The following is a 14,326-nucleotide window of genomic DNA, read 5'->3' on the forward strand; positions in this document are numbered from 1 at the left end:
TAGTTTTTAGAACCAAAAATTATTTATTAATGTCAGAATATATAGGTAGCTAAGGAGATCTTAAACATTTGTGTATTAGGCAAAACTGTATTGGAATAGAACCAGTACTAACTCGCTTTGGTAGAGTTCTTAATCTTACCAAAAACTTAGAAAATTCTGGTGTGGTTATAGTGTATGCATATAACTCTCATGTCCATTGATGTAACCCATTTCAAAACTCTTATTTTACCAAATAAAGATATGTTTACCTTAAAGTTATTGAATTAAATATAACTAAGTTTTGTGTTTTTAGGGATCACCTGGTCAGCCAGGAGAGAGAGGGCTACCTGGTTTACTTGGAAAAGATGTAAGGAATGTTTCTAATAACATAATTCTCTAGGTTATTATATATTTTAAAGGCAGCATTTAGTTCAGATGTTTAAATTTTCTAATAATGCATTTGCTTACTAAACTCAACAAGTATTAATTACTCATGAATTTTTTAAAAATTTTATTATTAAAAAGCAATCTTTAGTGTATAAGAAAGATAGAGATTGGAAAAGAAACTGTTAATTTTGTACTTATAATTTCAAAAGAGCTGTTATTACCAAACTAGGTTTAGTAATTTCTGGCTTAATTTAAATTGACACTTACTGTTATCACACGCTCTCTAATTCATAACTTATTACCTAAACCTTCTGGTGAATTATGTCACATGCTTTCTTCAAATAATGTTTTGTATAGAGTAGCACCTTAGTGAAATTCAGTTGTTAAGTGCATTTACCACAAAACTTTGACACTATAACAGTGATATCCAACAAAAAATAAAACTGAGGCCTATACATGTGTACAGACCTACAATACTTGAATTATGTAATATGCATGTAGATAAACTAGGAACTCTTAAGTGTTTAATGTCTGATAATTACAGTAACATAGCAAATGGGTAAATGGAATGTCCATTTTTGTAGCTTAGTCAAAAGATAAGAATAGAATATTTATACTTGATTTATCCTTCCATTGTTTTCTCAAAGCAAAATGAGGCAACTTACTTCACTTAACTTTTATTACACAAAACTTTTAAATATGAAAATTTATACTTAAAGGACTATGGAAAATAACTATTTCAACTCATAAACAAAACATTTTAATATATGTTTCATGTTTGCATTTATCATTCACTAACCATAATTTCTATGATTGATTTAACAGTTTAAAATATTTGAATTGTTTCATAATTATATTTTTAGGTGACATCTTTAACCAAATGACACCTACTTGCTATAATAAAAATGGAAGTCTAAACACTAACATCTATTTTCATTGAAGTAATTTTGCTTTATTGGCACCCACAATTTTTGCTGTCTTAATACTGTTTAGTGTAGGCTTACTCTATTAATACAAAGAAAAGAAATATTTTCAATTTGTTAAATTACATTGCAAATATTATCACTGAAAATTGCATTCATTCTTTATGCTATTCTGTAATCACTGCATTGAAGAGAAAAATTTTATCTACAGTTTAGTTACAATTTCAGTTGATAGTATAATGGGCTTAGTCTAGTTCTTTGTCAATATAGATTAGTGGATAACACAGTAGGAATTCTTATTTTTGTGTATTAGGTTTCTGAGAGAACATTATTGTAACGATCAGACACACTAATATGCTTAACATTTTTTTTATTGTCTCTCAATTGTGAAAATGGATTTAAATATTTTTCTTGGTCTGTAGTGAGTGTTATGATTATTGTAATGTACTTTCTTTTTTATCATCTCAATATCTCTTATTATTAACTAAATTTCCAGAAATTAGAAAGTATGTGCTACACATAGCAAACATAATCAGCACACTGAAAAACAAATATGTAAATTCAGTCAAAATTTGATTAATTATTATCATGTATTGCATGTTATTTCTAAATACTTAAATTATCTACACTGTGTAGGGAGAGCCAGGGGATGATGGAAGGGCAGGCCCACCAGGTCCACCAGGACCACCTGTAAGTTATGTTTATCAAATATCTGAATTTTCTTACATATCTTTCTATGTATTATATTATTGTTTGAGCTTGAATAGTAACTTGATACAACCTTAATGTTGTTAGCATTATTAGTAATAATTTCAAAATATGCACTTACAGTTTTTTTTATGTGTGTGAATCAAAATTACCTGTGGACTAGACTTTTTAATATCAGAAGACATAATGATTGTGTATTTTATCAATATAGTGGTAATTTCCCAATTTGTTTTCAACATATACATCCAGAAATAAAGGCTAAGGTTAAAATATTTGCAAGAAAGTATATTTTGAAAAGCACTCATTACCACATTTTTTTACATGATAAAATATCTTTAGTTTCCATAAAAGTATTGTGTTTCTAAAAAATACAGAATTATTTCTATAATATGTATTGTATCTGTTTTTTGTGTTTGGGAACTTGTCCCTATTAATTTGTCATTTAGTGAATTATTTACATCTGTTAGTAATAATTCACTATTCATAAGTCAAGGTTTTAACTAAATAAAAACAGCAACTTTTTCCTGTACTCTTTGCTTTAACCAAGAAGGCTTGTGGGCATGCTTAAAGACTCATTTCTTTTAAACTTTAGGGAACTCGAGGATTACCAGGAATGCCAGGTCTACCAGGCATCAAGGGTCATAGGGTATGTTGACTTTTATTTTTAAACTACATTAATCAAAAAGAGCAAACAACATGAGTTTTTTTGCTTATTGTTAAGCACAAAGCTACACAATGGACTATCTCTGCTCTGCCAGCTGTAGGTATGAAAACCAGATTTTTAACGTGAAAATAAAAAAAATAATTTGTTGTGAGAAATACCATTTAAGAAAGAAGATTAATTGGAAGAATATTCTGTGCATCTCATTAGAAGAATTATTTTTCATCTTGCTCGCCCTTTCAGCCGTGTGGGCGTTATAATGTGACAGTTAATCCAACTATTTATTGATAAAAGAATAGCCCAAGAGGTGTCGTGGGTGGTTGTGACTAGCTGCCTTCCCTCTAGTCTTACACTGCAAAATTAGGGACAGCTAGTATAGATAGCCCTACAAAAAAATAAAAAAGTTAATTAAAACCTTAAGGAAATATAAAATAACTCAATAAAGAAATTTGACTGGAGTTTTCAGTGTAACTTATATATTTTACATACAAATATGTAATTGATCTAAGTCATTGTAGTTGCTGTATATGATGTTTAACAACAAAGTTATTCTTTGTTGCATTGGTAAGAGACTTATTTGTTAGACAGGTGGTCAAATCCAGTAACTAAGTTAGGGATATGACATAAATATTAATACACAACTAAGAAACTTAGGTGTAAAGATGTAATTTTTGTGAGAAAGTAGCATGAGTGTTAAGATTTTACATCGTTTGTGAAAATTACCTAAGAAGGTCAAAACATTTTGTGTACTTTATTTTAAGTAAAGTTTTAATATCCATACCAGCCATCTTGAGAATACATTTTAACTCATTTTTTTATAGTACAAACACATGATTTTTATCACTTCTTCAGTAGCCAATAGAATTTCAAGAAACACCATATTGAAATACCACAACATTGCCAACAGTTTTAATAATGACATGCCCAAATCACTGCAGTTGAAAAATTCTTTTATCATTATTAAAAACTTGGTGGCTTTGAGTATTCTGTTTTCAGTGTTTATGAAATATGAAGTTTTGTTAGTTAACAGTAAGGTTTAGAAAAATGCTAAAACTTTCATGGAATTAAATTTTTTATGTTTAATTTCTGAAAGAACGTGTATTAAACTGATTGCTGACATTAATGTTGCAGGGTTTCCCAGGTATAGATGGATCTAAAGGTGAGCAAGGCCCTGCAGGAGAGAAGGTATGGAACATTAGATCATTTCTTAACCTTCTGAATAACATAACCCATTAAATTTTAGTTAAAAATATATAAGGTTTTCTGAAAGCAAAAAATGATGTGGTTCTTTTTATCATTGGTGTACCGTTTTTGCGTGTGTTTGTTATCAATCAGAAGAATTTGATAAATGGTGGGATAATAAATTTGTTAATATTACCACATAAATAAAAATTATGTAAAATTTATCCTTTGGATACATAAAACTGCAGTTAGGAAGTTATTTACATAAACATATATTTGGTAACCAACGAAAAATTATATTGGTATTGCTAGAAACAGTTGAAAAAACTATTAAGAATATTTAGTTTATTAAATGTTAATTGAAAATTTCAACATACAATTTTCTTCCATTTTATAGGGTTCTGTGGGACTGCAGGGTAAAATGGGCATTGCAGGTCCAATGGTAAGATTATGTTAATTGAATTTTTAATTACATTGAAATCAGTATATCTATTTATTGGAAGTTGTGACTTGCATATTTAGAAGTTGCATAAAGTTGTTGCATCAGTTAACTTCTCATGTTATCAAAAGAAATATTTGATATTTAAATATTTTGAAAATATTTAAGTAAAGAAACTGATAACTTGCATTCTAAATAAATGCTGTTTACATTACTATATTTATTAATATTTCATTCATAAATAAATAATAACTACATGTTGTATTATTTTAAAGCTTGTGGCTTAGATTTGTTCTCCCAATTTTTCAAATTCTCTTCATTCCTTTTCTAAAATGAGAATCGTAATATACTTCAGAGAGAAAACATAGGTAATTAAAATTGTGTTTAAAGTTAAGCTGTTGTGAATATTGTAGGAATAAATGAGTATTGTTTAATGATCTGCAACTATATTAGAAAGCATTGTTATTTTGAGTAAATATTTCCTCCCCAGTTTAGTTAATTACAGTACATTATAAGGTACACTACACTGGCTATTTTTTCATTAGTGTGAAACAAATCATATAGTTATTAAATAATTCTCATTATATTAATAATGGATACTTCACTCCTTCATATTTCGTGCAAAGCAGTTAAGTTACTCTCTATTAGACCATGGCATACTTTTTTGCCTCATTGTAATTAATACAGATAATAATATTGTAGATTTCATTTTGTAACATTATACAATTTGACATTTTTCCTCTTTTAAATAACTTAGGGACCTTCTGGACCTAGAGGAGAACGAGGAAAAGAAGGGCCACCTGGACCTCCTGTAAGTAAATCGTTTATTTTAATATTTATACTCTTTACAGTTACTTAAATTATGTTAATCATTATGTGAACACTAATTTTTTCAACTATTTTAAGTAATAATCATCAACTACAATACATTATTTGGTGCATTTGGCAGTTTAAAGCTACAGACAACAAACAAGATATCTAGAATGTGACTCTACTTCATCACATCCTCCACATGAAAATACTTTAAAAAGATAGAAAATATGATACCCTTATCCATACCAAGATGTCTGGGGTAATTAACCTGATTAGACTGAATAAGTCCATTATACAAAATTTGTGTAACAATATGGTGCATTAGAAAAATAATATATTGCCGAACAAGCATCTTTAATTTGCACTCTAGAGACACTAATAATTCTATAAAGGTAAAGGTTTGACCTAGCAGATTTTAAGATGGGATAATATCACATAATTAGAACCAAAACACATCTGTATAACTCATACTTTATACACAAAATATTTTGTTTGACAGACAAATTGAAATTTTTTTTTTTATTGAACTTGCAATAATAGTTTTTTCTAGTTCAAAGTCACAGTGATGCATAAAGTTAATAAATTGACTGATTGAAATGGTCAAAGCATTACATTTAGTTTAGCCTTAAAGTACTTTGCAAAACTCAGTGATAAATTTTAAATTTTATCTAAGAAAATATAAACAAACTAGAATGGACACAAAATATTCACTGAAATGATCAAAGAACCAATTATTTTAGTTGTAACAAAAATCTACTTTTCACAATCAAATATATGAGGTGGAGACTTGGCTGTCTTTTAATGACAGGTACAAACAATATTTATTTAAATATCAGAAATATACAACCAGTAGCAATTACATAGGCAACAAATTTGATTTTATCTTACAGGAGAGATCATGGTTTACAGTATAAAGAAAGATACTTTAGTAATAAGAAATTTTCACAAAACAACTGATAACACAATTAAATTTACAAACCAAAGGAGAAAAACATTTATTTACAACAAAGATCACACTATAATAAGTCATACCTGTTAACTTGCCTACTTTCATGTAGAAGGTTTTCAATTTTTCTACTTCCTTTTCTAGTTCTTTTCATTTATGTAAGAATTTCCCAGTTTTAAAATATTTTCTAAAAACATCATAGAATTATCGTACCAACTCTTTTCTCTTCCTGTGCTTTTGCTAGTATTCTAGTAACTTGTGAGATAAGTTGGGAATAGGAAACTGAAAATCAACCACTATAACTGCCTGTTGTGGAGACACAAGTGTAGAGGACAGCATTTTGAAAGACGGAAGACTTATGAAATCTCATCCTCTACACTTGTGTCTCCACAACAGGCAGTTGCAGTCCATTCTACAAAGTTTCATCGTGAATACTCTACCTAAATAATCTATCAAAGAAAGAAAAATAAAACTTTGATTTATCTGGAAAACTCTTTAAAATTTCTTATTTTAATAGGAAATGACTTATGTTTTTGTGGAATGCATTCCTGATATACTAATGATGAATCAAAATTACCTATGATAAAAACTGTATTTATCTAATTCTTAAACTATTAAAGCTAAGGAATTACAAGAACAGCATCAAATAATCATGGTTGCATACATTAGTATCCAACATTCCAAAATTTTAGTAGTTTCAAGAAACTTTTTATTTTTCTTGCAGTGCCACATGCACGTTAGATGAGAAACGTTTTATATGTATGATTTATTTGTAAAATTTGGTATTGTAAGATTAAATATATTAGATATATTAATAAAAGATGATTCAATGATCTATTGAAAAGCAATTTTAATATATTTGTTACAAAATTTAAATGCACTGTAATCAAGATAGAATATTTATAAACTAACTTATAATGCTTTATCTTAAGTAGGGTAAAATCATCATATTTTATATAACTATCTATGACATATTTGTCTTATAAATTATTGTGGTTATATGACTTTTCATATCTTGTTTCAGGGTTTAAGAGGAATTGATGGTTTACCCGGACCTCCTGGGCCACCAGTAAGTTATTGTAGTTCAGTTCTACAGTTCTTTTTTTAGTTTACTATCTTGTAAATTATATTTCCTAGCATTTATCATTACTTTGTCCTTATTTTCAATCATACTGTGCAACTTTCATTATTCAAGTACTATGTTGTTTACTTAAAGTAAACTTCATGTATAAGTACGTTTTCATATACAGACAATAAGTATAATTACTTTTTTGTTTTTATATCTTTTCACATGTATTAGGGTAGTTTTTATTTTTAAAAATTGCACATTCTTACCCTCTCAATCTATCTAGAAAACAATTACCTGTGAAAGTTCATGGAAATTATGATTTATTTACTAGTGTCTCAACTTGAATGTTTTAATATCTGAACACAATATTTAGAACAATAGAACACTGTATAACAAATTGAACAGGGGTCAAAACTTGATGTAGATGACACTGGAATGAGCCATATGTTTGCAAATGGATTGTTTTCCAGAAATGGGTGAATACTGAACTCATACTATACATTAGAGTTGAAATCACAATGGACTTCTTGGAATCATGGTACAGCTTTCAAGACTGAGAGACAACATGGAGTAAGGACTGTTTCTATACCTTGTTGGTAGTTAAGAGTTCATTGAACTATTGACTAATGAATTATAGCTCCAAAGTGTCATGGACTACCTTATTCCTTTGACAATATTTTGGGTAGCTGTATAATCACTTTCCTGTAGTCAGATGTCTGAATCCTTTTGTAGGAGGAAGTCTATGGAAACCCAGTACATTGAACAAGCTCTTAGTCTGTTTGGTAATGAGTGCTTAGGGCTTCCTGGTCACTTCAAGATCAGAAAGCTGCAGCTTAATTCTCTTTAGTAAATCTTCTGTTCCTTTGACCTCCTCTAGTGCTTGTAGCACAGCTCTCCTCTTGTTAAGAGGGGCAAATCGATCAAAGAATACTAGGCCAATTAGCACTTTACTTATATTGCAAACACACAAAAAATTTCTCTTTGGCACCATCAGCAATTTCCTTGTTAATTTTGAAATACTTCTGGAACCTTTCCAAGTATTTCATTTAGTTGGATAGAAGTAGCTGTGGGAGAAGAGAGTCAGGTTTGGTTAGTAAGAGACGTATAAATACAACCTGATTTTGATGAAGTTTTGCAGGAAGTAATTATCCACCAGTTGACAAGAAATGAGGAGTGAGAGGTCAATATTTCTCATTTTCACATTTTATCATAACTATAGAAATCATTCTAATATATGTATATATATATATATTTAATAATCTATTTGCTATCTTGCTGTATTCAGCATATTGGTTGTTTGATCACATTAATACATTCTGTTCAGGTCTTTAGCTTATGAGATATTCTGCTTAAGTGTGTAGTATTTATAACATTCTTTAAATAGCAAATATTCTGTCTTTTTAAGTCATTTCTTACTGAACCAGTTTATTGTTGTGAATTATCTGGGGTAAATTTAATGATGTCAGTTTAATTATTAGGGATCAGTTGGACGTCCAGGACCACCAGGTTTTCCAGGATCACCAGGCTCAAAGGTCAGTCAATCCTAAAATAATGTCTATTAAATAAATAGTTAATGATTTGAAATCAAAACTTTCATTGATTTTCGTTTTAATTCTTCCTACAAATACACCTGATGGCAACAACTTTATCTAATTTACAATAATTCTAAAAAAGCTTTGGATAAAAAAAATAATGGAAATTTAATATAATTTAAATCTCTTATTTTTCAGTTTATAGTAATTTCTATATGAGTAATAAATCTTAAGAGTGAAAAGACTAGCTTTAAGTGCTACTCTTAATCATATATTAAACTATAACTGTAACTTTAGTAGAAAAAATAGAAATATGTTTTTACAGTGCTTTAATTATGGAAAGCTACAAATATTTCATTTAAAAACATTGTGCCCCAATGTTTAATAAATTTGAGTTATGAGTGTTATTATATAATTTTGACACTGAATGACTTGTTTGAATAATGAGTGAAGTGAATAATGTAGAAATAAAAGGTTTTTGATAACAAGGTTTTGGTACATAAAAATTTACATGCTATCAATAGTGTTAGCAGTACTAATGTATGAACTTAATCCTTTATTCACTGTGGGAGATTTTCACTTGGAGAAATGGATTTTAATTTTCACTATATTGAAGACATAAATAAAGTTATAAAGAAACCATGTAATGCTGAAACATTTTTATTTTATATTTATTTTCTTGGAATAACAAATTCAGATTATTCAAAAATATTCTGGACTTTAAGTATAATAACTTATCTAAGACCAAGTTTTTATTTCATTTTAGTGAAAGAATATGTACAAGTAATAAAACAGTATATTATACTTTGTGGCATTATATTTATCTATACTTAATTTTTTTGCTTGGTTTTAGAAAAAAATTGCTCTAAAACAGAAATAAATAGAAGTACATGTGGTATTTTCTATTGCTTTCTTGTTAATTCAAACCTGTGATGATCAGAGTAAAACTTTTCATACAAAAAAGTACATCACACAGTAGTAATGATTAAACCTTGTTTACTTGTCGTAACTAGACTGTGCATGTAAATTCTCTTTTGTTTGCACATAACTGGCTAGAACCAGCTTTGGTGATCAACTATAAAAATGAATGGTATATGATGAGACAGAAAATATGTAAAGGATCCACCATTGGAGTAATGGTAAATTTCAATGATATTGGTATATATGTGTAGGGAAAAACTTGTATACTGAAAATATGTATCAATTTAAGATATAATTTTTTTTATAACTGCTGAAAATAGAATCCACTTATCTAAATACAATTGATATAATTTGAAGAGTACACAGAAAAGTATAACAACCAATTTCATCATGTTTCTACTAATAACTTGTTCAAAAGTGCAGTTTATATTTTTTATTCATCCAGATATTGAGTTTAGTCTTATAGACTTAATAAGCAGAGTGAAGTTCAAACTAACAGAAGTAAATTCAAAGTAATGCAGTAAAACATAAATTCAGTAAAGAATACATACCTTCCACTGAATATTATAAATTTATCTGCTATTCAGGGAGATGCAGGCCAGCCAGGACCCAAAGGCAGCCAGGGTTTACAAGGCCCAAGAGGTGAACCAGGTAGTCCAGGTATTTCAGGGGAAGATGGCCAAATGGTAAGTAGACGGGTATCCTAATATTAAAATATTACAAATCAGTGGTTTTCATATTTCAGGAAATGAGTGAACTGGTCACATGTGTCCTTTCTTAAATTGATCCCATATTTAATAACCTCAGTTTTCATTATAGTATAGTTTGAAAATATTAATTGACTTCAAACAATAATTTTGTATTGGATCACAATTAAAACAGCTGTTAATGAGTTTTTACAAGTTAGGATTGTTTTAAATTATAAATTGCATAAGTGACAAAGCATGATTTTAAACTGTTAAAGTTTCTGAATTTTTTTATTGCATCATGAAATTCTGTTATGCCATGTTATAGATGAGATACATCATGAAATTCTGTTATGCCATGTTATGGATGAGATACATCATGAAATTCTGTTATGCCATGTTATGGATGAGATACAGTTAAATTATGTTTTGTATATATTGATACTATTTTGTTTTTCTTTTCTTTTTACTTGAATTTTTTTAAATTCTCACCAAAACATTTTATATCACTGAAATTCTTTGTTGATAAATGTGCACTATTACTTTATACTTATAAGTTTATTAAGAACAGTGCTTTAGTTCAAGTGATTAAATGTGTTAAATTAGCTTAAAAAACAAAATTTTGACCTCAGTGTTATACAGGGTGTTCAGAAAGTCACTGTGAAGTTTTGTCTGTTAATAAATATATAAGTGCACAGTGACTTTCCAAACACCCTGTACTTACATGGTAATAAATATTGAACTTTGCTTTCAAACTGTGAATGAGCAAAAGGCTGAAAAGAGTATAATTTTTTTAATCATTGTAGAAAGTATTTAGAAATGCTTCATTGTTGTTTTATTCTTTCTTTTTTGGTACTAATTTTCACTAGATAAGTGTTAATTGCTGGAGGATTTCAAGTGTTATACAAACTCATAATTGTTTCGTTACTTAAGTAGACTTTTGTCAAAGTCAGGCCTAAATGTTTAGCATGACATATTGTAGGAGATTCAAGCCACAGCATGTCACTGAATATTTATGTGTATTAAAAAAAATGAGATATAAACATATCCTGGTATTATTCTGTTTCTCATAATCTTACGTTAAATATAAGCTTGCATTTAATTGGTTAAATCTTTTTATTTGAGATCTTTTAAGACAGCTTAATAACTTTAGTAATAATCGCTTTTGTTAGACATAGTGTTTCTTATGTATTTGTTATATGTTTTTCTCAAGGGTCCTCCAGGATTAGATGGACTACCTGGAGAAAAAGGATCACCTGTAAGTACAGTATTAAATGTAAGATTAGTCTGGTTTGATGGACTAACAGAGAAATCTGTATTGTTCCAGCAAATGCTTCATAAAAATGTTATAATGACTAATGGTCATTATATCTACATATTGCAGATTATGTATAATATATATTAATCCAAACTTCAGACAAAAATATGATTAGGTTTAATACATGCATGCTTTTCATATCATCATATGATATGCATCTATTTTATTAACTTGAATCAGTAGAACATAGAATACAAGTTTAATTTGTTTCTTGTGTCCTAAAAAAGTTAAGGTGTACTCAAGAATTTTGGATGCTTGATGTAATGATTAACTATATTTATTTTTACTATGCTGTTCTTTATTCTATACAATACTTTCCATACTGCTTATTTAAGCATTACTAACAATAATAATACTCATTTAAGAAATAATAGTATTCACTTCCATAATAAAACATGTTCAATATTTTGTTTATTCTTTTTATTATAACAGGATAAAAGAGTGATTGTTTTATAGTTGTCAAAGGTGAATCTAGATAAACATATGTATACTGATTTTTTTTCCAGATGAATTAAGTTTCTGCTAACATTGGTAATACAATGCTGTATCATAAAGACTAGCTAAAGAAAAATATAAAATGTTTAACTTTTAGCTCAATACACAAAGTTTTCTTTAATTTCTTAGGGTGACAGAGGCCCTACTGGAATACCAGGGTTTCCTGGGGGTCGTGGCCCTCCTGGACTTTCTGGCAGTCCAGGACCTGTTGGACCTAAAGGAGCACCAGTAAGTACAATTTAAATTCAGTAAATTATTAACAAAATGTGACCTTAGATTCTTAATTGCATATTTTTATTTAAAAAAAAAGTAGGTAGAGAGTTAAGTCCAAGCATTACAGAAAAGAAAATGGTTTTGATGAGCTTCACATTTTGCCAATAGAGGGCTTGCAAACATTTTATATTATACCTGGTAACTGTGTGTTAACTAAACAAGATAACAGTATTTAAACATATGAAACTTACAGTGAACAAGTTAAAAATTAAACACCACATGAGTGGCTTTCTTATTACTGGGAGAAAGTAAAAATTAATTAAAGTATAATATCATGTTCTTTGGTAGTAATTACTCTGTTTTACCATGTTTTTGGTGACAGTACTATAACCTGGAATGTTGACAAACATTAGAAAATGATAACACTGACATCAAAGTTGAGCAGTTTGAGTTGAAACGTATCACATACATTGTCTATAAATCCATGACACACACACTACAATTTACTTAAAAACAGTGTGTAGTAAGTGGTTGCAAACTATTGCTGTGTACTAAATGAAAGAGATGTCTTAAATATAGTTTCTAATTAGTTTTTGACATAATACAAATTGCAATTACTTTTTCGGCCACATTTTCTTTTGGCAAGTGAATGTGCCTAAAAGAAGTTACAGTAGAATATTTTTATTTTTCTCTCAAGAATAACTTATCCAAGAATAAAAAAATATATACATTTCAAACACTACTTAAAAATATTTAATGTATTGAAAGAAGAATGAAGTAATTTGATTTCTCTTTCATACAATAAATAAAAATTGTTCATTCAATTTACCTCAGAAGTACATGAACCAAGTCCCACTAAATAAAGAAGTTGGTCATGACATATAAAGATGTATTGCTCACTCAACTAAAATGATGCCACAGAAAATTAAGTTTTTAGAAAGAAAATTAACTATATGGAAATGCATGTTAGCTGTACATGGGGCCATCATATAATTACTCAAAACACTATTATACCTGGCAATTAATACTTTTAATCTTCCAGTTTGAAGCGACTTTTGCATATGACATCATGAGCACCCTGATGCCAAAACTTTTTGCCCTCTGGACACATAATTTACTCAGCACTTCATTTGAAGTCCAAAGTGCATTGGAAATTGATGATCACTGGTTTTGTTCTTAAAGTTTCATAAACAGTAAAAATGGGCCATATTTCTTCCAAACATTTTCAAGAATGTAAAAATGTATTTGCAAACACAGTGCGTATAAGTATGCTGTAAATCCCTGGTGCATCACCCCGTTGACTAGTGAGTTCATCAAAGCCATTGAAAGCATTGTTAAACTATTATTTTATATCTTATTAATTTATAGCTTACACTTACTGGAAAGGAAAGTACCATTTAATGTTTATTTCTACAAACTTTGTGTTATTGTTGATTGTTTTTGAAACTGTTTTGGTTTATTATTATAAGAAAAATAAAGTTTTTGAAAGATGATTAGAATAATATTCTGTGATTTTTTTAACCTTTTTGTGTGTATGTCATAATGCTTCACAAACACTTTTTTCTCTGATATTGTTGCTGTTCTAAGAATGAGAATCATGTATTGTAGCTGAATTGTTTAATATTATTATTATGAAATTATGAATGTACTGCCATTTTAGATGAAGAATTCAACACGTGAGTTGGAAATGCTAATGGTTAATTGATTCATAACATTTGATGCATTTAAAATTCTCAGTTATATTGGAAACAAGCTATAACTTTTAGTTTATTTCTGGAGTATTAGTCATCCCCAAATGCTTTTGAATATGCAGTCTTCAAACAAACCCCAACTTAGCATTATTTTTAAATTCCAGAAGTAATTTGTAATTTTATATTTTTGTGGTTTCACTTTTACAATCTATAGAATCAAATATTCAAATGAATGCTTTAAAATAACCGTTTCCTTCTAGGTAAACAGTAGCAGTTCATTAACAAAATTTCTTAGTGTGGCTAATAACTATTGTGTTCTAGAAGCTGCATAATGGTTTGGTAATGTATGGTTTTTAGTTGAAA

At 28.7% G+C, this 14,326-nt stretch overlaps 1 protein-coding gene across 1 annotated transcript in view; it reads left to right on the forward strand.

Annotated features, from left to right (window-relative positions):
• The window catches only part of LOC143255273 (uncharacterized), a 99,803-nt gene that overhangs the window by 42,816 nt on the left and 42,661 nt on the right, over nucleotides 1-14,326 (forward strand). Inside the window, exons 10-20 of the mRNA XM_076510694.1 lie at nucleotides 293-346; nucleotides 1,926-1,979; nucleotides 2,590-2,643; nucleotides 3,790-3,843; nucleotides 4,238-4,282; nucleotides 5,037-5,090; nucleotides 7,063-7,107; nucleotides 8,586-8,639; nucleotides 10,148-10,246; nucleotides 11,460-11,504; nucleotides 12,189-12,287. Of these exons, the coding sequence (XP_076366809.1) occupies nucleotides 293-346; nucleotides 1,926-1,979; nucleotides 2,590-2,643; nucleotides 3,790-3,843; nucleotides 4,238-4,282; nucleotides 5,037-5,090; nucleotides 7,063-7,107; nucleotides 8,586-8,639; nucleotides 10,148-10,246; nucleotides 11,460-11,504; nucleotides 12,189-12,287 (657 nt within the window). The remainder of the gene's footprint in view (nucleotides 1-292; nucleotides 347-1,925; nucleotides 1,980-2,589; nucleotides 2,644-3,789; nucleotides 3,844-4,237; nucleotides 4,283-5,036; nucleotides 5,091-7,062; nucleotides 7,108-8,585; nucleotides 8,640-10,147; nucleotides 10,247-11,459; nucleotides 11,505-12,188; nucleotides 12,288-14,326) is intronic.

The sequence above is a fragment of the Tachypleus tridentatus genome, chromosome 7 (genome assembly GCF_004210375.1).
Source record: "Tachypleus tridentatus isolate NWPU-2018 chromosome 7, ASM421037v1, whole genome shotgun sequence".
NCBI lineage: Eukaryota > Metazoa > Arthropoda > Merostomata > Xiphosura > Limulidae > Tachypleus > Tachypleus tridentatus.